The 23,744-nt window shown below is 37.7% G+C and overlaps 1 protein-coding gene across 2 annotated transcripts in view; it reads left to right on the plus strand.

Moving 5' to 3' along the window:
* Positions 1-13,603, plus strand: part of LOC122431238 (interferon-activable protein 203-like) — a 40,624-nt gene extending 27,021 nt beyond the window's left edge. For both annotated transcript variants that reach the window (XM_043452423.1, XM_043452429.1), the window contains 3 exons: positions 4,632-5,048; positions 6,513-6,704; positions 13,286-13,603. In XM_043452423.1, the coding sequence (XP_043308358.1) occupies positions 4,632-5,048; positions 6,513-6,704; positions 13,286-13,324 (648 nt within the window). In that variant the 3' untranslated portion in view covers positions 13,325-13,603. The remainder of the gene's footprint in view (positions 1-4,631; positions 5,049-6,512; positions 6,705-13,285) is intronic.
* The last annotated feature ends 10,141 nt before the right edge of the window (positions 13,604-23,744 follow it).

Below are 23,744 nucleotides of genomic sequence, written 5' to 3' on the forward strand. Positions count from 1 at the left end.
ACTCAGAAATGGTGCAACCCACTGGGTAGATAGAAGGTCATAGAAAAGCTCCTTGGCACCTGACTTCCCTTTTGGCATTCTTCTCCTCAGGGTCCTGCCATTATTCTATCAGGAGTGTGTAAAGGAGGAAAAATAATTTCCCCTCCACCCTTCTGAGCTCTTAGCTGAGATCCCTTTTTTAAAACAAAGATTGTTGTTGTTCAGGTGCCCAGTCGTGTCTGATTCTTTGTGACCCCATGGATTGCAACACATCAGGCCTCCCTGTCCCCCGCCACCTCCTGGAGTTTGCCCAGGTTTTTGTCCATTGCATCAGTGATGCCATCCAGCCATCCAGCCATCTCATCCTCTGATGTCCTAGAAGAGAGCAGCTTCCTGCTGCCCTCAATCTTTCCCAGCATCAGGGACTTTTCCAATGAGTTGGCTATTCACATCAGGTGACCAAAATACTGGAGATTCAGCCTCAGCATCAGTCCTTCCAATGAGTATTCAGGGTAGATTTCCTTTAAGATTGACTAGTTTGATCTCCTTGTTGTCCAAGGGACTCTCAAGAGTCTTCTCCAGCACCACAGTTCAAAGGCATCAATTCTTTGGCACTCTGCCTTCTTTACGATCCAGCTCTCACAACCATATGTGACCATTGGGAAGACCATAATCTTGACTGTATGGAACTTTGTCAGCAGAGTGATGTCTCTGCTTTTCAACACACTGTCTAGGTTTGTCACTGCTTTCTGCCAAGAAGCAATCATCTTCTGATTTCATGGGTGCAGTCACCAACCGCAGTGATTTTAGAGCCCAAGAAGAGGAAATCTGTCACTGCTTCCACCTTTCCCCCTTCTATTTGCCATGAAGTAATGGGGCCAGATGCCATGATCTTAGTTTTGTTTTTTTTTTTAATATTTAGTTTTAAGCTGGCTTTTCCAATCTCCTCTTTCATATGCATCAAGAGATTCTTTAGTTCCTCTTCACTTTCTGCCATTGGAGTGGTATCTTTGTTAAAACAGAGATTAACAAGAAAAAAAAAAAAACAAACAAGCAGAAGTTTACAAACAGATGTACCTCATCTATACATAGAAGATACCCAGAAAAAATAAGTAACTCCCTGAGGAGGCCTAAGCCACCAATTTAAAATACCATCTTTAGTGAAAGACAAAAGAAAAAAAAGTGTGGGAGGTCAGTTATAGGAAAGTTACCAGGAAAATTAGGGTAAACAAGGGTAATGCTTATTATGCAGGTTTAAGTCAGTTTCTTCTCTAGTGATAATATTCTCCCAAGGTTTAGAGTCCTCCTTCTCTTCCTGATACACAGAGATAGACACACTTAGAAATGGAGATTTAATTTATAAATACAAATTTCCCTTACAAAAAGGCATCTTCATTTCTGGTTTTAGAGCTTCCTCTATGTATGCTGTTTTGTAAAAATAATCAGTTTAAAATAATCTTGTGCCAAGGAAACATATTTTGGGGTGGCTGATTTTGTTACTCTTCAAAATGTCCTTTATCCAGGACATTTCCACATTCAGAAAATTCATGAGATTCTTCCAATTACTGTTTTATTAATACTTTTTCAACATAACTGCTTTCCTGAAGAAGGACTGTCTAATTTTGGTCTTTAAATTGTCACATCTACTGGGGTGTATAGGAGGCAGTGTTCAAAATCATCCCAAAGAAAAAGAAATGCAAGAAAGCAAAGTGATTGTCTGAGGAGGCTTTACAAATAGCTGAGGAAAGAAGAGAAGTGACGGGCAAAGGAGAAAGGGAAAGATGTGCCCAACTGATTGGAGAGTTCTGGAGAATAGCAAGGAGAGATAAGAAGGCCTTTTAAAATGAACAATGCAAAGAAATAGTGGAAAACAATGGAATGGGAGAGACTAGAGATCTCTTTAAGAAAATTCAAGATATCAAGGAAATATTTCATGCAAAAATGGGCACAATAAAGGACAGGAATGATAAGGACCTAAGAGAAGCAGAAGAGATTAAGAAGAGGTAGTAAGAATACACAGAAGAACTACACAAGAAAGATCTTAATGACCCAGATAACCATGATGATGTGGTCACTCACCTACAGCCAGACATCCTGAAGTAAGAAGTCAACTGGGCCTTAGGGAGCATACTACAAACAAAGCTAGTGGAGGTGACAGAATTCCAACTAAGCTATTTAAAATCCTGAAAGCTGATGCTGTTAAAGTGCTGCACTCAATATGTTAGCAAATTTGGAAAACATAGCAGTGGCCACAGAACTGGAAAAGTTCAGTTTTCATCCCAATTCCAAAGAAGGGCAATGCCAAAGAATGTTCAAACTACCATACATGTTAGCACAATTATGATCCAAATCCTTCAAGCTAGGTTTCAACCATACATGAACTGAGAAATTCTAGATGTAGAAGCTGAGTTTCAAAGAGGCAGAGGAACCAGAGATCAAATTGTCAACATTCTTTGTATCATGGAAAAAGCAAGGGAATTCCAAAAAAAAAAAAAAAAAAATCTACTTCTGGTTCATTGACCATGCTGAAGACTTTGACCGTGGATCACAAAAAACTGTGGAGAATACTAGAGAGATGGGAATACCATACCTCCTTACCTGTCTCCTGAGAAACCTATATGTGGGCCAAGAAGCAACAGTTTTTATAGAACTGGACATGAAACAACTAATAGGTTCAAAATTGGGAAAAGAGTAACAAGACTGCATCCTGCCACCCTGCTTATTACCTTCTGGGCAGAGTGCATCACGCCAAAAGCCAGGCTGGATGAAGCACAAGCTGGAATTAAGACTGCCAGGAGCAATATCAACAACCTCAGATGGGCAGATGATACCACTCTAATGGCAGAAATTGAAGAGGAAAGATCCTCTTGATGAGGGTGAAAGAGGAGAGTGAAAAATCTGGCTCAAAACTCAACATTCAAAAACTAAGATCATGGCATCCAATCCCATCACTTCATAGGAAATAGAAGGGGGAAAAAATAGAAGCAGTGACAGATTTTATTTTCTTGGGCTCTAAAATCACCATGGATGGTGACTGCAACCATGAAATACACTTGCTCCTTGGAAGGAAAGCTATGGGAAACCCAGACACTGTATTAAAAAGCAGAGACATCACTTTGCTGCCAAAGATCAAAACTATAATTTTTCCAGTAGTCGTGTATGGATATGAGAGTTGGATCATAAAGCAGGCTGAGTGCCAAAGAATTGATGCTTTTGAATTGTGGTGCTAGAGATCTTCAGAGTCCCTTGGACAGGAAGAAGATCGGACCAGTCAATCCTAAAGAAAATCAACCCTGAATATTCACTGGAAGGACTGTTGCTGAAGCAGAAGCTCCAATATTTTGACCACTTGGTGTGAAGAGCTGACCCATTGGAAAAGACTCTGATGCTGGGAAAGATTGAAGGCAAAGGATAAGGTGGTGGCTGAGGATGAGACGGTCAGATAACATCACCAACTCAATGGACATGAATTTGAGCAAATCCAGGAGGCAGTGAAGGACAGAGGAGTCTGGCATGCTGCAGTTCATTGGGTTGCAAAGAGTTGAATGTGACTTAGTGACTGAACACCAACAGGGATGACATCAGTGGATTCTAACTGGAGCCATTCTCTACTCTCAGTGCTACTGATGCAGAAAACTCAACTTCTCTGTACACCTGTGCTGAACCAAATCTCAGAGACAGAGTTTTGGGTGACGTAGAAAAAGATAGCTTTATTGTTTTGCCTGGCAAAGGGGAACACAGTGGGCTAATGCCCGCAAACCCATATGTCTCAACTTGAGGAAGATAGTGACAAGTTTTATAGTAAAAGAAGGCATGATAAGCTCATGGACATTCTTCTAATGGGTTGGTGATGAGCTAAGTAGGACTCAGCACCAACAACCTTCAAGTCCCGCTGGTCTGGGATCTACATGCTTGTAGGCAGCATATCATTGTTAATCATTAATTAACTTCTCCCATCTGGAGGAGGATTCAGTATCTGCAAAATAAAGATATTTTTGTTTGTATCCTCTGATGGGGAAACAGTACCTTGCCCCAAGGCTACTCTTGACGCTTTCTTTTTGGTCTCCCATTTACTTCCTTCCTCAATTAACAGTTGCTTGAACTCAGGGAAGGTCATGGAGGTTGAATAAAGGCTGCTTCCTTATAGTCAAAGAAATGGGGGACACAAAAGCCTTGTGCCCAGGAGCCCCTCAAGGCCTGCACAGTATCACTATTTCATCATGATTTGTATCTTAACTTGTGCACTAAAATAAGTTAATGGGAAAATTTAAGATGATTTTTTTCATTCTCATCTCTACTAGGAATCACCACACAGCAGCATTGCTACTGTCTGCTGCCCTTGTACTCTACATAGCTCTGCTTGGGAAAAGAGTACTTTTTCTTTTGAGCTAACACTTTTTAAAGGAAAATATTCTTCCTACCACACTCATAAAAAAACAGAGAAATCACCGATGACATCTTCTCCATTATTCCATTAGTTTATTTATACTATGTCAGTGACGTTGGTCTAGTTTCTTTTTCTTTTCCTCAAACTCTACCCAATTATGTTATTTATTGAGGTTCAACATTAAGCCATAGATGGTTTTCATTGGGGAATGAAGCTGCATTCCTTTTCTTAACTGTGCCTGTTTTTGGTGTGTACTTCTAAGTAGAAACCAAGATTGAAGTCTGTACCTAAAGAAGCTTCCAGAGAGGAGGGCTTCCAGAGGGGCCCCAAAGAAGTGATGGTGCTGAAGGCAACGGAACCATTTACATATGATGTCACAGGAAGCAAGGAGATGTTCCATGCCACAGTGGCTACTGAGAGTCAGTTCTTCCAAGTGAAGGTTTACAATGTTGCCCTGAAGGAGAAGTTCATCCCCAATAAAGTCATTGCCATATCAGATTATATTGGCCGCAATGGATTCCTGGAAGTGTTCAATGTCTTATCTGTGTCTGATGTTAACCCTGAACGAAAGATGGAGATCTCTAAAAGCCTAATTCAAAAGGCAAAGGCAACTCCTAAAATCAGTCATCTTCATCTGCAAGACCCAGGAACATTTGTGAATGGTGTTTTTCTGGTGCATAAGGTAAGTCCACATCATTGTTTTGCAATATTTCTTTTACAGTCCCAGAATTCAAAAGTCTTAACTGCCAAATGAATATAGTTAACTTCATAAATACAGGAACTCAAAGCCCTTCTGACCAGGGATAGTTGGGTGCAGTCTTTCACTTCAGAATATAGGGCTGATAATTTCTTAACATTCTTCTTGCCATAACAACATGCAAGTTTTTAAGAAAGTGATTCACCAGAAATCATAGTATTTTATGAGTTGTACTGATCCATTCACAGCCACCCTGTGCAGAATTTATATTTATACTTGTCTACTAACATATTATTAACATGTTATCATAGAGCACTTCTTATAATTTTTTTTTTTTTTTTTAGTTCTACCTCACCTATTTCAGTGGCAGTTTAGGTTAATTTGTGAATAAAGAATTGTTCTTTCAAGCTTGGATTTCAACTGTGACAAACAAGATGAGAAATCAATACACTGCTATGCCCTAGAGTCTGCTGTCATCAACGATTAGCTAAGATTCTGATCATCTGAACTGTAAAGTGTTCTCACATCTTCACATTCTTTCATCAAAAAATTGTTGAGCCAAAAACTTTAGCATTAATTAAGATGAGAGATATGGATATTGAAAAAATGTGAGAAACCAAGTCACTTCATTTTTAAATTTATTAATATGGACAGTAAAAGGTAGAATTTAGGTGAATTCTTACAATCAGAGTAGGTATTTCAGTCCCAACACTTCATAGAAATACTAAACTTAGCTGACCTAACTTTTATGTAACTTTTATGTAGTATGTATGTAACCTAACTTTTATGTAATATGTTTCATATTCCATTATATATGTCTTCTAGGGTGGCTGTTTACTTATCCCCTGTTTTTTGTGCACTCTGTTATAGAGACTGTGCATACATGAGCATTAGCAGAATTGATGAGTAAAGTAAGTGACATAGAAACTAGAACAGTGGAATGAGATGATCTATAGTCAAGATTTGGGCAGATTAGGGAAGAATGAATACATACAAAAGATAAAGGAAAGAATTACATATTGAAATAAAAATCAACTGAAGGAGGATTTGTAGCAATTTTTTTTAGATTCATCATAAGACAGGAATAGCCTTTCTTCTCTGTTCTTAGGGAAATCCAAAAAAGCCTCTAATGCTTATCAGACCACACCACATCTAAGTTCCTTAAGAAATCTCAGCTATTCTTAGATGGAAGCAGGAAAAATTAGGAAAGTAATCCCTTTTTCTAGAATGACCCAGCACACAAACACCTAAAGGAAGAAAAGATAGAGAATTTAAATGGGAGGATAAACTGAACAAGATATCTTACTCTGTTTGAAACCTGTAATACTAGACCTCCAGCTCATATTAACTGTTCTGAGAGAAAAGTGTCCACTAACACCCTCCATTTTTCAAAGTTGTGGTAATTCCTGATCCAGTTCTCAAAAGATGAATGCTAATTTTCTTTTGCAGAAGTTGGTATATAATGAATTCATATATTATGTAATACAAGATGATACAGGAGTGATGGAAGTCATGGTTTATGGACAGCGGCTGACCAGTATCAACTGTGAAGAAGGTGATAGACTCACACTCGTGTGCTTTGAATTGGCAAACACTGGGAATAAGAGGCAGCTGAGATCTGTAATTCATAGTTTCATCAAGGTGAGATCTTCTGGTGGGTCATCGTTGTTCCAAAGTGGAAGTCTTTAAGAAAACGATACCGCTGCTATTACAGAGTCCAGCAGGTGGAATAGCTAACCCTTGTCATTAGCGGGTGTAAAGTTCATTTTAATCATTCTTTTTTTAAGGGTAGTTTTAAACTTATTTTTTTGTACTGAAATATAGTTAATTTAAAGTGTAGGTTAGTTTAAAGTGTACAGCAAAGGGATTCAGTTACTCACACACACACATATATTTATATATTGTATTCACACACACACGCATATATATATATATATATTTATTTTAGATTCTTTTCCATTATAGGTTATTATAAGAAATAAAGTATAATTCTCTGAGCTATACAGTAGGTACTTGTTGTTTACCTATTTTATATACTGTAATGTGTACATGTCAATCCCAAACTCCTAATTTATTTCGCCTCCTCCCACCACTATCCCCTTTGGTAACCATAAATTTTTTTCTGTGTCTGTCAGTCTTTTCCTGTTTGGTAAGTTCATTTGTATCTTTCTTTCTTTCTTTTTTTTTAGAATCCACATGTAAGTAATACCATATATTTGTCCTTCTTTGTCTGACTTACTTCACTCAGTATGACAATGACTAGGTTCATCCATGTTACTGCAAATGGCATTACTTTGTCCTTTTTATGGCTGAGTAGCATTCCATTGTTACCCCCCATCTTCTTTATTCATTCATCTGTCATATAGGTTGCTTTCATGTCTTGGCTATTGTAAATAGTGCTGCTATGAACATTGGGCTGCATGTATCTCTTCAAATTAGTTTTCTCCAGATATTTGCCCAGGAGTGTGATTGTACGATGATATGGTAACTCTATTTCTAGTTTTTTAAGGAACCTCCATACTGTTCTCCAGAGTGGATGCACCAATTTATGTTCACACCAACAGTGTAAGAGGGTTTCTTTTTCTCCACATCCTCTCCAGCATTTGTTACTTGCAGACTTTTTAGTGATTGCCATTCTGACTGGTGTGAGGTGATAGTCATTGTATTTTTGATTTTCATTTCTCCAATGATAAGCGATATTGAGCATCTTTTCATGAGTCTATTCTCCATCTATATGTCTTTACAGAAATGCCTATTTAGGTCCTCTGCCCATGTCTTGATTGGGTTTGTTATTTGATATTAAGCTGTATGAGCTGTTTGTATATTTTGTAAATTAATCCCTGTTTTTAGCATCCATTGTAAACACTTTCTCCCAGTCTGTGGGTTGTCTTTTTGTTTTATTTATGGTTTCCTTTGCTATGCAAAATCTTTTAAGTTTAATTAGTTCCCATTTGGCTATTTTTGTTTTTATTTCTATTACTCTAGGGGACTGATCCAAAAAATATTGCTTCAACTTACTTCAAAGATTATTCCGCCTATATTTCTGATAGGAGTTTTAGTGTATCCAGACTTATATTTAAGTCCTTAATCCATCCTGAGTTTAATTTTTAATGGTGTTAGAGAATGTTCTGATTTGATTCTTTTAGACATACCTATCAAGTTTTCCCATCACCACTTACTGAAGAGACTATCTTTTCTCCATTGTATATTTTTGCCTCCTTTGTCATCAATTAATTGGCCATAAGTGTGTAGGCTGCTTTCTGGGCTTTCTAGCTTGTGCCATTGATTATATATATATATTGATTATATATATATATGTGGTGGCAGTACCATACTATTCTAATGACTATAGCTTTGTAGTATTGTCTGCAGTCAGGGAGCATGATTTGTCCAGCTCCATTTTTATTTCTCAAGATCATTTTGGCTATTTGTGGTCTTTTGTGGTTTTATGCAAATTATAAACTTTTTGGAGTTCTGTGAAAAATGCTACTGGTAATTTGATAGGGATTGCATTAAATCTGTACGTTGCCTTAGGTAGTATAGTCATTTGAACAATATTGATTCTTCTAATCCAAGAACATGGTATATCTTTCCATCTGTTTGTGTCATCTTCAGTTTCTTTAATTAACATCTAATGGTTTTCATTTAAGGATATTTTTAATCATATTAAAGAGAGAAACTTCAGAAAGTCTATCAAAAGCTATATCTAAGCTAAATATTGTAAAGTTGTTTGAATTTTCAGATCAGGTGGATTAATTATTAAATTTTGACTTTTTAAGTTTATTTCAAATACTGGCTCTATGATTTGCTAGTTGACTAATGACTTAAATACTAGAAACTTCTGATTCATCATCTATAAAATGGAGGAAATATCTTTTATCCCAGAGCATTTCAGATCTATTAATAAATGATCAAGGATGCCTCTGAGCCTTTCAGAATACAAAGTTACCTGTCTTTGGTGAGATACACATGCTGGTCAACAACAGAGGTGATTGGTCCTACAGGACAAATTCCATGGTTTTTGTCAAACTTACACATTCATGTGGAATGGATTTTTTGAATACTGACAAAGGCCAATATGAGCATACTTTGCTTTATTATACTTCACTTTCTTGTGCTTCATAGGTATTTGCTTTTTTTGTTTGTTTATTGTACAAATAAAGGATTTGTAGCAATCCTGTGTAGAGCAGCTCTCCTGGAGTCATTTTTCCAAAACATTTTTCACTTTGAGTGTCTGTGTCATGTTTGGCAATTCTCCTAATATTTCAAGCTTTTTCTTGAGTTCGTCATTTTGATCTGGGGTTAGTGATCTTTGATGTTACTATTGAAATCATTTTGGAGTGCCATGAACTGCATGCTTGTATAAGATGGGGAATTTCTTTGATAAATGTTATGTGTGTTCTGAATGCTCCCCTGATGGACAATTCCCCCATCTCTCTCTCTCTCCTTAGTCTCCCAATTCCCTGAGGCAAAACAATATTGAAATTAGGTCATTTAATAACTCTAAGGAAGCTGCTAGGTGTTCAAGTGAAAGGAAGTGTTATACATCTCTCACATTAAATAAAAAACTAGAAATGATTAAGCTTAGTGAGAAAAGAAAAAAAAAAGCTGTCAAAAGTTAGGCCTCTTGTAACAGACAAGTTGTGAATGCAAAAATTTTTTAAAGAAATTAAAAATGTTATGCCAGTGAATCTATGAATGCTAAGACAACAGAACAGCCTTATTGTTGACATGGAAAATTTTTGTGGTCTGGACAGAAATCATTCTCAGGGAAAAGCCCTAACACTTAAATACTGTGAAGGCTGAGAGACGTAAGAACTCTGCAGAAGGAAAGTTTGAAGCTAGCAGAAACTGATTAATTAGGTTTAAGGAAAGAAGCTATTTCTAACGTAAATGTACAAGGCGAAGCAGCAAGTGTTGCTGATATAGAAGCTGTGGAAAGTTATCCAGAAGACCTAGCAGAGATGATTGATAATGATTGCTACACTCAACAACAGATTTTCAGGGATGATGAAGCAGTCTTATATTGTAAGAAGATATCATCTAGAACTTTCACAGAGAAGAGAAGTTAGTGCTGGCTTAAAAGCTTCAAAGGACAGCCTAACTCTACTGTTATGGGCTAGCACAGCCAGTGACTAAGTTCTGAAAATCTTAGGGCCCTTAAGAATACTAAATCTTCTCTGCTTTTGCTCTTGTAAATGGCACAATAAAGCCTGGAGGACAGTACATCTGTTTACAACATGTTTTACTGAGTATTTTAAGACCTACTGTTCAGAAAAAGAAAAAAAGATTCCTTTTTAAAATATTACTGCTCATTGACAATGCACCTGATCACCCAAGATCTCCTATGGAGATATATGAAGAAATTAATGTTGTTATCATGCTAACATAACATCCATTCTGCAGCCCATGGATTATGATTTAAGAAATACATTTCACAAGGCTATAGTCGCAGTGAAAGATATGACTCTTCTGATGGATCTAGGCAAAGTCAAATAAAAACCTTTTGGAAAGGATTCAGCATTCTAGGTGTCATAAAGAACATTCATATTTCATGGGAAGAGGTCAAAATCCCAAGATGAATAAGCATTTGAAGGAAATTAATTCCAATCCTCATGGGTGATTTTGAAAGGTTCATGACTTCAGTGAAGGAAGTAATGGCAGATGTGGTAGATACAGAAAATGAACTAGAATTAGAAGTGGAGCCTGAAGATGTGACTGAATTGTTGGACTTCAATGATAACTTTAATAGATGTGGTGTTGTTTCTTGTTGTTCTTGTTCAGTCACTAATATGCCTGACTCTTTGTGACCCAATGGACTGCGGCACGCCAGGCCTCCCTCTCCTTCGCTATCTCCCAGAGTTTCCTCAAATTCATGTCCATTGACTTGGTGATGATATCTAACCATCTCTGGGTGAGCAAAGAAAATAGCTTCTTGAAATGTCATCTACTCCTGAGGATGATGCTGTGAATATTGTTGAAACAATAAAGGATTTAGAATATTACACAAACTTAGTTGATAAAACAGTGGCAGGGTTTCAGAAGTTTGGCTCTAATTTTGAAAAAAAAAAAAAGTTATACTATGGCTACTGTTGGCGAGGAAGGAAAACTTCTCCTGCCCTTCTAAGTTTTTTAGACTGGTCTAAGAATTAAAATGAGATAGATTAACAAGAGAAATGCAAACAAAAGTTTAATAACATGTATACGTGGAGAGTATACATGTCATACTTGCTTGCTCCTTGGAAGAAAAGTTATGACAAACCTAGACAGCATATTAAAGTTGCAGTCCTTGAGTTCACAGAGAATTGGAAACAACTGAGCTACTGAACTGACTGATTCATGAAGAGACCCAGAAAAAATGAATAGCTCACCAAGATGGCTGAAACCCTCAACTTAAATACCATCTTCAGTTAATGATAAAAGAGAATGTCAGGGGTAGTTGTTTGAGACCTCCACTGGGGAGAAAGACAATTCACATAGAGATGGAAGAACGAATGCTTTAGTAAACAAATGTTTGCTGGACACGCAGAGATGGGACAGAGAGTGGACTCTACTCTCTGGGCCCTGCAAAGCTTCTTCTACCACATTTAGCCCATATTCTTTGCAGATACCTCTTATGAGACCTTTATTCTGAGAACGGCCTCTTTATCTAAATTCTCTAGGTAGCTAAGTTCAGTTCAGTTGTCACTCAGTTGTGTCTAACTCTTTGTGACCCCACAGACTGCAGCACGCCAGGCCTCCCTGTCCATCACCAACTCCCAGAGTTTACTCAAACTCATGTCCATTGGGTCGGTGATGCCATCCAACCATATCATCCTCTGCCATCCCCTTCTCCTCCTGCCTTCAATCTTTCCCAGCATCAGGGTCTTTTCAAATGAGTCAGTTCTTTGCATCAGGTGGCCAAATTATTGGAGCTTCAGCATCAGTCCTTCCAATGAATATTCAGGACTGATTTCCTTTAGGATGGACTGATTGGATCTCCTTGCAGTCCAAGGGACTCTCAAGAGTCTTTTCCAACACCACAGTTCAAAAGCATCAATTCTTCGTGTTCAGGTTTCTTTATAGTCCAACTATCATATCCATACATGACTACTGGAAAAACCATATCTTTGACTAGATGGACTTTTGTTGGCAAAGTAATGTCTCTGCTTTTTAATATGCTGTCTAGTTTGGTCATAACTTTTCTTTCCAGGAGCAAGCATCTTTTAGGTACTAAAGAGGATGTGAAAAGAAAGATTTCCAGAGACTTCTGTTTCTTAAAAATAATCAGTGTAAGTTAATCCTCATGCCTGAAAGACATCTTTTGGGGGTGATAAATTTCCTCTACACTATCAAACAGCACTGCATACTACAGAGAGATTTTCCATGAAAGGAAAACTCAATCAGTCCAACAAAATTCATCATTGTCTTATTTAAGAAATTGCCACCACTAACCCAAGCTTCAACAAACATCAGCTTCATCAGTTGGCAGCCATCAATATCCAGGCAAGATCCTTCTCCAGAAAAAAAAAAAAAAAAGATTATGACTCACTGAAGATTCAGATGATGGTTAATGTTTTTTAGTAATAAAGTATTTTTTGATTCAGTTATGTACATTGATGCTCTTACACAGTTAATAGACTGCAGTATAGTATTGTATAAACATAACTTTTATATGTACTGGGAAAGCAAACAAATTATGTGTCATTTTATTGCAATATTCTCCTTGTGACAGTGGTCTGGAACTGAACCCATAATATCTCTGAGGTATGCCTGCACTGGAATGCAAACAGATCAAACTCAAAGGCTGACATATCCAGGCACTCAGAAATGCACATGCTCTTTAGTCTTGACAGTTCTCAGGCTCTCAATGAGATATCCCAACCCTTCCTTCACAGCATGGCACCAAGAATACCTTTTGCCCCTTCCTTCTACCTTTCCTCCCAGGAAGAACTTTCCCTTCAACTCTTGGCCTTGAGTATAATTGCTTCTTCCTTTCTCTTGTTCTCCAACAGCTCCTGCCTGTCCACATGCATTTATGCTGGATATGAGTCCATATCTCATTTGAGGGTCCCAACAAAGAATTGGGGTGGTGGCTCAAAAGTTAGGAATTCACTAAATAAGCTAGGTGAGAGTCAGAGAAGAGACTCTTAGGTGGAAGAGGAAAAGGGATGTGACAGTGTGAATGAAGGGAGAAATGTATAATCAGGTTCATCTCATTGTTTATCTTTTTCTTCTTCAAGGTCACCAAGGTCAAGCAAAGAACAACCACACAATCCTGAGTCATATATGGAAACCTGCTCAGAGCTGTTCTTCTGAAAACCTGGGTGTCATTAATATTGATGTTTATGGAACTAACATACAATTAAAGCAAAAATATGTGTATATATATATATACACACAGAAACATATAGTGTACTATATTAGCTGTTACTTGTTAGGAATGAAAAGCTTCTCATTTTTTTATACTTTTCTGTAACATCTCATTGTCCCATTTTGCATCTATAACTTTTATAACTTGGAAAAAATAATAAATATTATATTTTTCTTTCATGAAGGTATGTACCCCTAGGAGTCTAATTCATTGTTTAGTTGCTTAAAAGGAAATAGTCATCTGTGGCCTGAAAATCAGATAGAGACACCTAAGCCTCAAGCAATATTTGAATTTATACTTTGTGTGTGATCTTTATAGGATATAACTCTGGTCAAGAATGAACAGATTGAGCAAGCTGTGCTCAAAGAACCCAGGAGGACAGCAGACCAACTGAAATTCCATCTGTCCTTCAATTGCCAACCCCCATCCCAGGGTGGAGCTGCTTTAGTAAAACAATGTTATCTTTTCAGAATTGACCTCCTGGAGGGGCCAGAATTGGGTAATTTGCTGACAAAATAAGGCGGCTTTTGGCTATTTGCCAGAAGTCACTAGTACATTTTGAAAGTAACTCTAGCCCCTCTGATGTGAAATAACTGGTTCCACTTATTTATTCAGGTACCAGCAGCTCAGTAGTTCTCCAGTTATACTTCACGGTCCGCACATGTGTGGATCCGATGAGAAAGTTGCTCCAGGCAAAGACTTGGATTAGGCAAACACTGAAGAATAATTAATTTACTTTACAGTACAGTGGCAGAAAGTAACTAACACTGATTTTACAGTGTGTTCTTTGACATTTATTTTTTTGAGGTACAGTTGATTTATAATGTTAATTTCTGCTGTACAGCACACTGATTCAGTTATACATATTAATGTATTCTTTTTGTATAATTTAATAAACCACTATGGTTTATTACAGGATATTGAGTATAGTTTTCTTAGAGTGTATTTGTTGATCCCACATTTGGTACTTGATATTTTGCAATTACTTTGTGTCACTTAATCTTATACCAGCTCTAGAGGGTTGATTGGATTCTTTTTTTTTTTTTTTTTCTTTAACTCTGCTAATAATAAAAATAAGAGACAGAATGGCAAGATCATGTTTTTAATGACTAGAACAGTTCCATCATAAAAAGAATTTCCCCCATCCCACTTTATTGTCGATGTTTTCTCTAATCCAAGCTCCTGGAAACCACTAATATAGTTTTTTATTTTTTTAAGTTATTTTATAATAGGAGGGAAATTGCTTTAGTGCTGTGCTGGATTCTGGGTACAACAACTCGAGTCAGTAATAGTTATACATATCCCCCTCCCTCATCCCAGCTGTCTAGGTCATCAAAGAGCACCATCTGGGCTCCTTGTGTTACACAACAGCTTCCCACTAGCTATCCATTTTACACTTAATACTGTATACATTCGATGCTACTTTCTCAATTCATCCCACCCTCTCCCGCCCCTGCTGTGTCCCTAAGTCCATTCTCTGCTTCCGCGTCTCCATTCCTTCCCTGAACGTCGGTTCATCAGCACTACTTTCCTAGATTCCAGAGACAGAAACAAATGCATATATTAATGCATATGTAGGGAATCTAGAAAAGCTTAAAGTGAAAGTTGCTCAGTTGCGTCCAACTCTTTGTGACCCCATGGACTATACAGTCCATGGAATTCTCCAGCCCAGAATATTGGAGTGGGTAGCCTTTCCATTCTTCAGGGGATCTTCCCAACCCAGAGACTGAGCCCAGGTCTCCTGCATTGCAGGCAGATTCTTTACCAGCTGAGCCACCAGGAAAGCCCAAGATTACTGGAGTGGGTAGCCTACCCCTTCTCCAGTGGATCTTCCCAATCCAGGAATCAAACCAGGGTCTCCTGCATTGGAGGTGGATTCTTTACCAACTGAATTATCAGGGAAGGCCCTCTTAACTTAAACTTTCCCCTTTTCCAAAGTTTCCTAAGATGGAAGTTAAAGTGGGTATGGCATTTTGAGTCTGGCTGTTTTTACTTTGTATTTTGTGTTTAAGATTCATCTATGTAGTTGTGTGTATTTTTTTTTTCTTTTTATTGCTGTGTAGAATTTAATGTGTGTACTCACTGAAGTTTATCCATTCCCCAAGAGAGGAACAATTGGATTGTTGACACTTTTACATAGTTACAAATAAAACTGAGGCGAATACTCACATGCAGATTTTTGTGATGGACAGGGAGGCCTGGCGTGCTGCGATTTATGGGGTCGCAAAGAGTCGGACACGACTGAGTGACTGAACTGAACTGATGTTATCATTCAATGAGTAAAACTTTTGGGGTGACATTGTTGGTTTGTATGGTAAATGTATTTCAAATAGGTAAGAAATTGCCAAACTGTTTTCTAAGGTGACTATAGGTTTTTCATTCCCTGGAGCAATCTGTGAGAGTTTCAGTTGCTCTGCATCCACCTCAGGATTTAGCACTGTAGGTGAATGTTAATTAAAAAAACAAAACAAAACAAAACAAACAAAACTGTCCAACTCTGTTGCAAAGCAGTGTACCATTTAATATTCCCGCTACCATTGTACGACAGTCTTAACTCCTCCTTGTCCTCATCGGTTGCTGGTATGGTCAATCTTTTAAAATTTTAGTCATTCTAATTTCTGCATAGTGGTGTCTCACTGTAGTTTTAATTTTCATTTCCCTAAAGATAAATTAGTTTGAGCATCTTTTTATGTGTTTATTTGCCACCTGTGTATCTTTTTTTTGCTCATCTTAAAAATTTAACTGTTTGTTCTCACAAACAGTTATGGGAATCCTTCATAAATTATGGTTTTAGGATCCTTAGTAGCTATGTGACTAGCAAATATTACATCTCAATCTACGGCTTGTCTTTTCGTGCTTTTAAGGTATCTTTTGAAAAGACATGTTTATTTTGATGAAGTTTAAATTATCAAAATTTTTCTTATGAAGATTTTTTAATACTTGGGGGGAAATCAAAACACAAATGTGACACAGGAAAATTATGTAAAATTCAAATTTCAGTGTCTACCATGCAGTTTTATTAGAACACAAACACACACTCTATGGATTGTCTATGGCTGCTTTTGTAGCCAATGCAAAGTAAACATCTGTAACAGAAACTTTAGGGCTCACATAGATTAAAACATTGGGTTGGCCATGAAGTTTGTTCAGGTTTTTCTGTATTACCCTACATAAAAACCCAAAATAACTGTTTGGCCAACCCAATATGTACTATTGGATGTTTTACTGAAAAAATTTTCCAATCCTTCTTTTTGAACCTCAGTTATCTTGTAGAACATAGAAAATATGAGAAAATAAATTTTATATTAGCTTCATTTTTCATATTATCAGTGAGGCTGACAATCTTTTCATGCTCTAAACCTTTGATATTTTTGCTGTGAATTTGGTTATTTGTCATGTATATTAACTTGTATAGCTACAAATAGTACATATTTTTCATTAATTATTTTTTCATTCAATAGATATTGAACATCTATAATATTCCTGAATATTTACATAGAGCAGAACCCTATCCTCACCTCAAACTAAACCCAGCTATGGGCTTCAATAAATGAGAAATACACTTTTATTGTGATAACATGTTGAAATGTTGGAATTGTTTATCCAGGAATTATCCTATCCCGACTCATCAGGAGTTAGGAAGGAGCCTGTGAGCTGTTGCTCTCCAGTAACTCACAATCTGGTTGAAGAGGTTGTACATTTCAGGTATTCTTCAATTAAATGCTTGGTTAGACCAGTTGATCTGAATTGATCCCTTTCAATTCAATTTTTTGACCTTAATAACCTGGATGGAGACAAAATACACATGGTTGAGATGAGGCTGATCAGTTATCCCTCCTCTGCTCTCAGTGACTCTGTCCTCTTAAAGTGCATTTTTCTTTTCTTCTCATAAAATTATCTTCTTCCTTTCCTCCCAGTGGGCTTCCCTGGTGGCTTAGATGGTAAAGAATTCACCTGCAGAGTGGGAGACCTGGGTTTGATCCTCGGGTTAGGAAGATGCCCTGGAGAAGGGAATGGCTACCCACTCCAAGATTCTTGTCTGGAGAATTCCATGGACAGAGGAGCCTGGTGGGCTACAGTCCATGGGGTTGCACAGAATTGGACATGACTGAGCGACTTTCACTTTTACTTTCTTTCACTTCCTCCCAGTACATTGTTCACTCTTGGATAATTCTCCTGAAGTTACTATCTGGCTTGAGATATACACTCCTACTTAACAAGGGCACATATCCCAGTGTCTCACATCTCTACCCCACTCTTAAAAAGGGAGATAGCAGCCAGTACAGACAGTGCTGAGACCTGGGGATGAAGATCAGGTGGTGGCAGCAGGATGTACTGGTACGAGGGAGAGATGAAAGGTTGGGAGTAAGGGTTTACCCTGACTCAGTTTCCCTGGACTATGTGTAAGGATGGCTGAAGTGCCTCTGAGAAATGTGTTCTTAAGGTATACCTGGACTATGTCTATTTTTAAGATACATCTTTCAGAATAATTTAACCGACTTTGGGTAGTTGTCTGCATTAGACTTACACTGTTACCAGTGAACTGTTTGTGGAGTTGTGTGGGTATCGCAGTGTGTCTCTGCCTTATGAAGCCCATGTCCTCTTAATTGTGTGTCTAGGGTCTGTATCTTCTAAAAAAGCAGGCTCCTAGGTTCTCCTAAATTCTCTTAAGCTCACAGAACTAAATATCAGGGTCTTCCACACCATATCCTGTTCAATAGCACCTGTCCAGTTTGCTGAAAGCAAACACAAAGCATTATTCCTTTGGAGAGTTGACTTTCCTCCATGAAGTTCCCACCTTAATGAAACTATGAACTCCAGATTTCAGGTGTAGTTTCTTTCCAGTCTTTGACAGCTCAAAGAATATAAGCTGAAGTTTATCCCCTTCCTTACACTGGATTTTGTTCTCTTTTCCAAGCACCAATACTTCTATCCTTCCTGTGTTGTCATTTAGATTATATAATGTATGATTCCTCTGGTGTGCTTTCTGCAAAGATAAAATCAAAATCCAACTTTTGGTAATCTATTTAAGGAATGCCACATCAGTCAGACATCAGAAGTGCCAGTAACAGCCTCCAGAAAGAGACATAAGGGAAAAACTACAGGCTTGAAACTGGCAGATATATAGTTAGTGTGCTGTGCTGCGTTTATGTTAGTAAATTCAGGTAGAGAAGACAGTCCTGTTTTACTTTGATCCTATTGCCTCTTAGGTCCATCTTTCAGGTCCCAAGCTTCTTTCCCTTAGAAGGCCAGGATGACCCTGTGAACCAGTAATTGGTCAGGCGAGTAGTTGGAATAGTTAAGGGAAAGAAATTCCTGAGTTGGAGGACAATCACTCAAAGCAACAAATGCAGGAGAGAGATGAGCAAATGAGACAAAACCAATAGAGTCTAAATAAGAGTTAGGAATGAGGGGAAGCAGAATAAGTCACCCCCAAATATTTCACTTTGACTTATGGATTTTTAGTTGAAGATAATTAAGACCCAGCAGATTTAGGAAAAGTTTTTTACCTCTCCTTGAACCACATAAAAGAATTTAGATATGAGGACACTACCAGAAAGAGCTATTACTAAAGATACCTTTCTACAGCAGAAAGATTTATCTGTATGATAGGACAAACACCTATTTAACAAACATCTGCTCTTTTCATTTTCCTGTGAATTGTCTTCCTCCCCTTTGAAGACCAGACCCCTACCTCCTTCTCCTTAGCTCAGGATAGTGTATAAGACTCAATTGCCTGACCCTGTTGAAGTCATATTTTTTATGGTGCTCCCATACAGTTTAAATTACAGACACTTCCTGCCACATTGGATTGTCCTAGGTACTGACATATCCTGAGTCAAACTCCATCTAGTCTTGTCTCTCTAAATGTAGTTCCATGGAATGCTAATGCCTCCAGCAGAACAAACCTTCCTACTGAGTCAGCACCCAGCTTCATCTCCACTCATCTCACCTTGTTCCTTCCTCTACTTTCATTTGCATGGTTCAAAATCTCCAGCCACTTAATTTATTTCAGACAAGTTGTTATGAAGCTAAATCAGAAGTAATGAAGTGATGAGGGAAAAAGGAAAATACATGATCAGGGATATAAAACAGGTAATCAAAATGTGGAACACATTACATGGGAAAGAACTTAGTGAGTTGGGCCATGAACCAACTGGATACTCAGAAATCTTGGCCCTAAGGTCATCTCAAACTCAATATATCAAAACTTCTCCCATACATACCTCTTCAGTCAGTTCAGTTCAGTCACTCAGTCATGTCCGACTCTTTGCAACCCCATGAACTGCAGCACACCAGGCCTCCCTGTCCATCACCAACTCTCGGAGTTTACTCAAACCCATGTCCATCGAGTCGGTGATGCCATCCAGTCATCTCATCCTCTGTCGTCCCCTTCTCCTCCTGCCCCCAACCCCTCCCAGCATCAGGGTCTTTTCCAAAGAGCCAACTCTTCGCATGAGGTGGCCAAAGTATTGGAGTTTCAGCTTCAGCATCAGTCCTTCCAATGAACATCCAGGACTGATCTCATTTAGGATGGACTGGCTGGATCTCCTTGCAGTCCAAGGGACTCTCAAGAGTCTTCTCCAACACCACAGTTCAAAAGCATCAATTCTTCGGCACTCAGCTTTCTTTGTAGTCCAACTCTCACTTCCATATGTGACCACTGGAAAAACAATAGCCTTGACTAGACAGACCTTTGTTGGCAAAGTAATGTCTCTGCTTTTTAATATGCTATCTAGGTTGGTCATAACTTTCCTTCCAAGGAGTACATACCTCTTAGACTATGGTAAATTAATTCTTCTTTTCTTATTTTTGTTTACCACCGAATTTTCCAAGCTATAAACTTGAAATAATTGCTTTTTTCTCTCTTTCACCTTCAATTGTTAGTGAGTGCCTGTGGATCAGCCTCCCTAAGCTCCAATCCCTCCTCTTCCACAGTGTTGTTTCTGTCTTTCAATTCTTTAAAGTCCTAGTGTACATTCTGGAAACTCAAGATCCAAACATAAGAATGTAAATCTGTTGAGAGCTAGATCCATCATGCAAAATATGATTCTTTGGCCAGAAAGGAACCTGAGAAGGCACAAAATCTACACATCTGAATCTGTGTAGGCCACACATCAATCATGAACATTTTAGTCCTTACAGGCAGCACAGGAGAAAGAGCATGACTTCTGTAATCAAATAAATAGAAATTAATCCAGGCTCTGGCACTGACAGTGTGTTCTTGGACAAATTGTACAGTTTCTGTGATTTGTAATTGCCTGGCTTGTAAAATGGAGATAATAAAATTATCTACATCAGGGCACTGTTCTGTAGATTAAATTAGTTAATTAATTTATGCAAAAATAACCACTGAGCCCATGCTCTGAGCCAGTCACTCTCCCATGTGCTGGGAATATAACATGAAAAGAAATAGAAAAACATCTTTACTATTATGAAGTGTATATTCTAGTGGGTAGAGAAAAATAAACATAATTGAGTAAAATATACATAATAGAAAGTGATAATTACAAAGCAAATAAACCTAGCAAAAGATCTCTTGGGCAGGAAAAACTTCCAACAGTTACAAATGTCTTTGAAATAGGAGTGTTGCTGGAAGCTTGAGGAACTGTGAGGAGGCCAGTGTGGCTGCAGTGAAATGCTGGAAGATAAGGTCAATGCAGTGACAATTTTCTTGTATGACTACACTGGCCATGCACAGCAGGTGTTTGTTCTACTTGGTCAATCCTTGTGCCATGAGGCACTCATGTTTATAGGAGATAAAGTGTGGAAACTAGCTAGGGTCCAGAAGATGGCCAACCGAATGAATTGCCAGGAGACAGCAAGGAGGTATTTCTGGAAAACAAATTTTAACTTAAAGTCAGGAGTAGAATATTATGGTGGGTAGGAAAGAAGTTAGATTAAGAATTCAGAAAAAAAAATGCAGTGACAAGCAGTTATGTGCAAAATTTAGGGTGAAAGTTATATCTGAGCTGGGCTAGGGTTGCAACGGTTACACATGAAAGCAAAGCTGGAACCCTTGCACAAAATTGGAAATTCAGTTAAATTGTAAGGTGGAATTCTTTTCTCTCCAACTTGAAGGCTTCTCCCATCTTGTATTTCTTCTCTCCCATTCTGCAGACTGCACCTCAAATTTATCTTCTTTTACCTTTTCTTTTTCCCAAACTAATATCATCAACCCTGGTCAATTCTGGCATCTGTGACTTAAAAATAATCTCCCTATTTTAAGTGGAATAAAGAGACCCAGTGTTGGAGCAGGAGAAGAGAGCAAACCTCTGTGGAAGCATCAGGGGTGATACAGCTAACTTCTGTACACACCTGGAAACGTCACCATTAAGCTCATCTGCTTAGCACAGCACAGGGAAAGTCCATGAAGTGATGCTGCTACTTACTGATCACCGGAACTATTGTTCTCCAAACCTCACAATAATGGACAGCACATATTTCCCCACTTCTCTGCTTTAATATCTGCTATTTTCATCCTCTATTTGATCATTTCATCTGAGACAGATCATTCTCCAGCCGGGCTTCTCTGATGACGCATCCTAGAGTAAGATTCCTCTACTCTGCTTTGTTTCAGGATGTCCTCTTCTTACTCTCAAGATTTTCTCAGATATTATTTTATTCTAAACTTGGAGATGAGATGCTTTGCTCTTGAAAGACACTGATCTCCCTACCCTAAATGTCTAATTTAGAGATTCTTCCATTATTAGAATATATTATTTTCTATGATTTACTCAGCCAAAGGGCAGAGTGAATTAGAATTTAAATTTCACAGTATTTTTTTCCTTGATATATATTGACTTATTGAGTACAGGGAAATAATTTAAAGTATTAGAGTAATGGTGTTTGGATCCAGAATTTCCTTTCTTTGAGTTTCATATTGGACCTTACGAATTTTGGGCCCATGGGAAGAAGCTCTTATGCACCCAAATTAATGTTCTTGCTTTCTTAAAATGCTTAAGTTATCACCTCATGATTGTCAGAAAGAAAAAAAGACAGGAATTATTCGCATGCAAGTTGTAGAAAGTTGGTGGAGGAATTGCTTACTGACTTACCGGCCATGACAAAGGAAGACCACTTTTCAGGTTTATAAAGCCAAAACTGATGTAAGCACTTCACTCTAGTCTTAGGATCACCAACTTTTATAGTAAAGAATAGGATCACCTTGGGAACAGAGATAAAGATCCTCCAGGGGCTCGAAATATGGCAAATTATTGCTTCTTAGTGTTATGACAGTGATTTAGGGCTTGTATGATGTTGTAGTTTCTGTATTGATATATCCAGAATAAAAGTACAACCATGGTGTAAATTATTATTGTATTCTCCAGTGAAAAAATTTTTATGGTTAAAAATTACTATTAGCAGAAATGCGTTCAAATAAATTTCATGACTGATTTTGCTGTGACTTACAAGTTTATACAAATGGAATTACTTTAAATTTCCCTATATTTTATCATGTTTTACTTCTCAGAAAGCTGGATTATTTTCTTTGGAGATAAAAATATCTAAGTTACTTAACTCGAATATATTTTGTAAATAAAACTTCTCAACATTTCTTCTTTTTGAAATCATCTTATAAGATATCTGAGTTGACCACATGATTTTTTTCTGACTTTCATCTACACTATTCCAGGCTTAGAAAGCCCAGTTAGAGAATACACACTGAAGAGATAAATGTAAATGATGAATATAAATGATGACATAAGTACATTATGCTACAATGATATAAATTATTATCTAGTTTCTAAGGCATTTAGCAGAAGGGACTGATTATGTCTTGCATTATAGTTTAGTCTGCTCTATGAAGTTAGAAGATGTAGGTTTTCGAGATGGCCTCAAGGTGGCAGTGATTACATGTAACCCAAAGTAACCCATGTAGCTCCAAGTAACCCAAAGCTCTGTGATTTTTGTGTGTGTGAGCTGGGAATCTAGAGGTGTTGGTGAATATAGGTTGAAAATATTTAGGAATGTCTTTTATTTTTTCTCTCAGCTGAATAATTTATTCCTCTCTCTTCAAAATAGCACCAAATTTCCCCTACTGCAACCTTTTTTCCATTTGCTATTGTAATGATACTAGAATTTTGTTATCCTGACTAGGTAAAAATGATCCAATAAGGAATGAAATTTCAGAAAAATTACCAGTGCAGAATGACTGGTAGCTCTGTGCTCCATGTAAGAAGTCAATTAGGTTCCTGTTTTATTTTAAATTCCATTCTAGATTATTCTTAGGTATATTTTGTATGTAGCAAATTTGTTTGTGTTCCGTGCCACCCTTAGCTATTCTGGTGGGAAACCAGTTTTTGTTTTGTTTCCTTGTAGGTTTC

The sequence above is a fragment of the Cervus canadensis genome, chromosome 2 (genome assembly GCF_019320065.1).
Source record: "Cervus canadensis isolate Bull #8, Minnesota chromosome 2, ASM1932006v1, whole genome shotgun sequence".
NCBI lineage: Eukaryota > Metazoa > Chordata > Mammalia > Artiodactyla > Cervidae > Cervus > Cervus canadensis.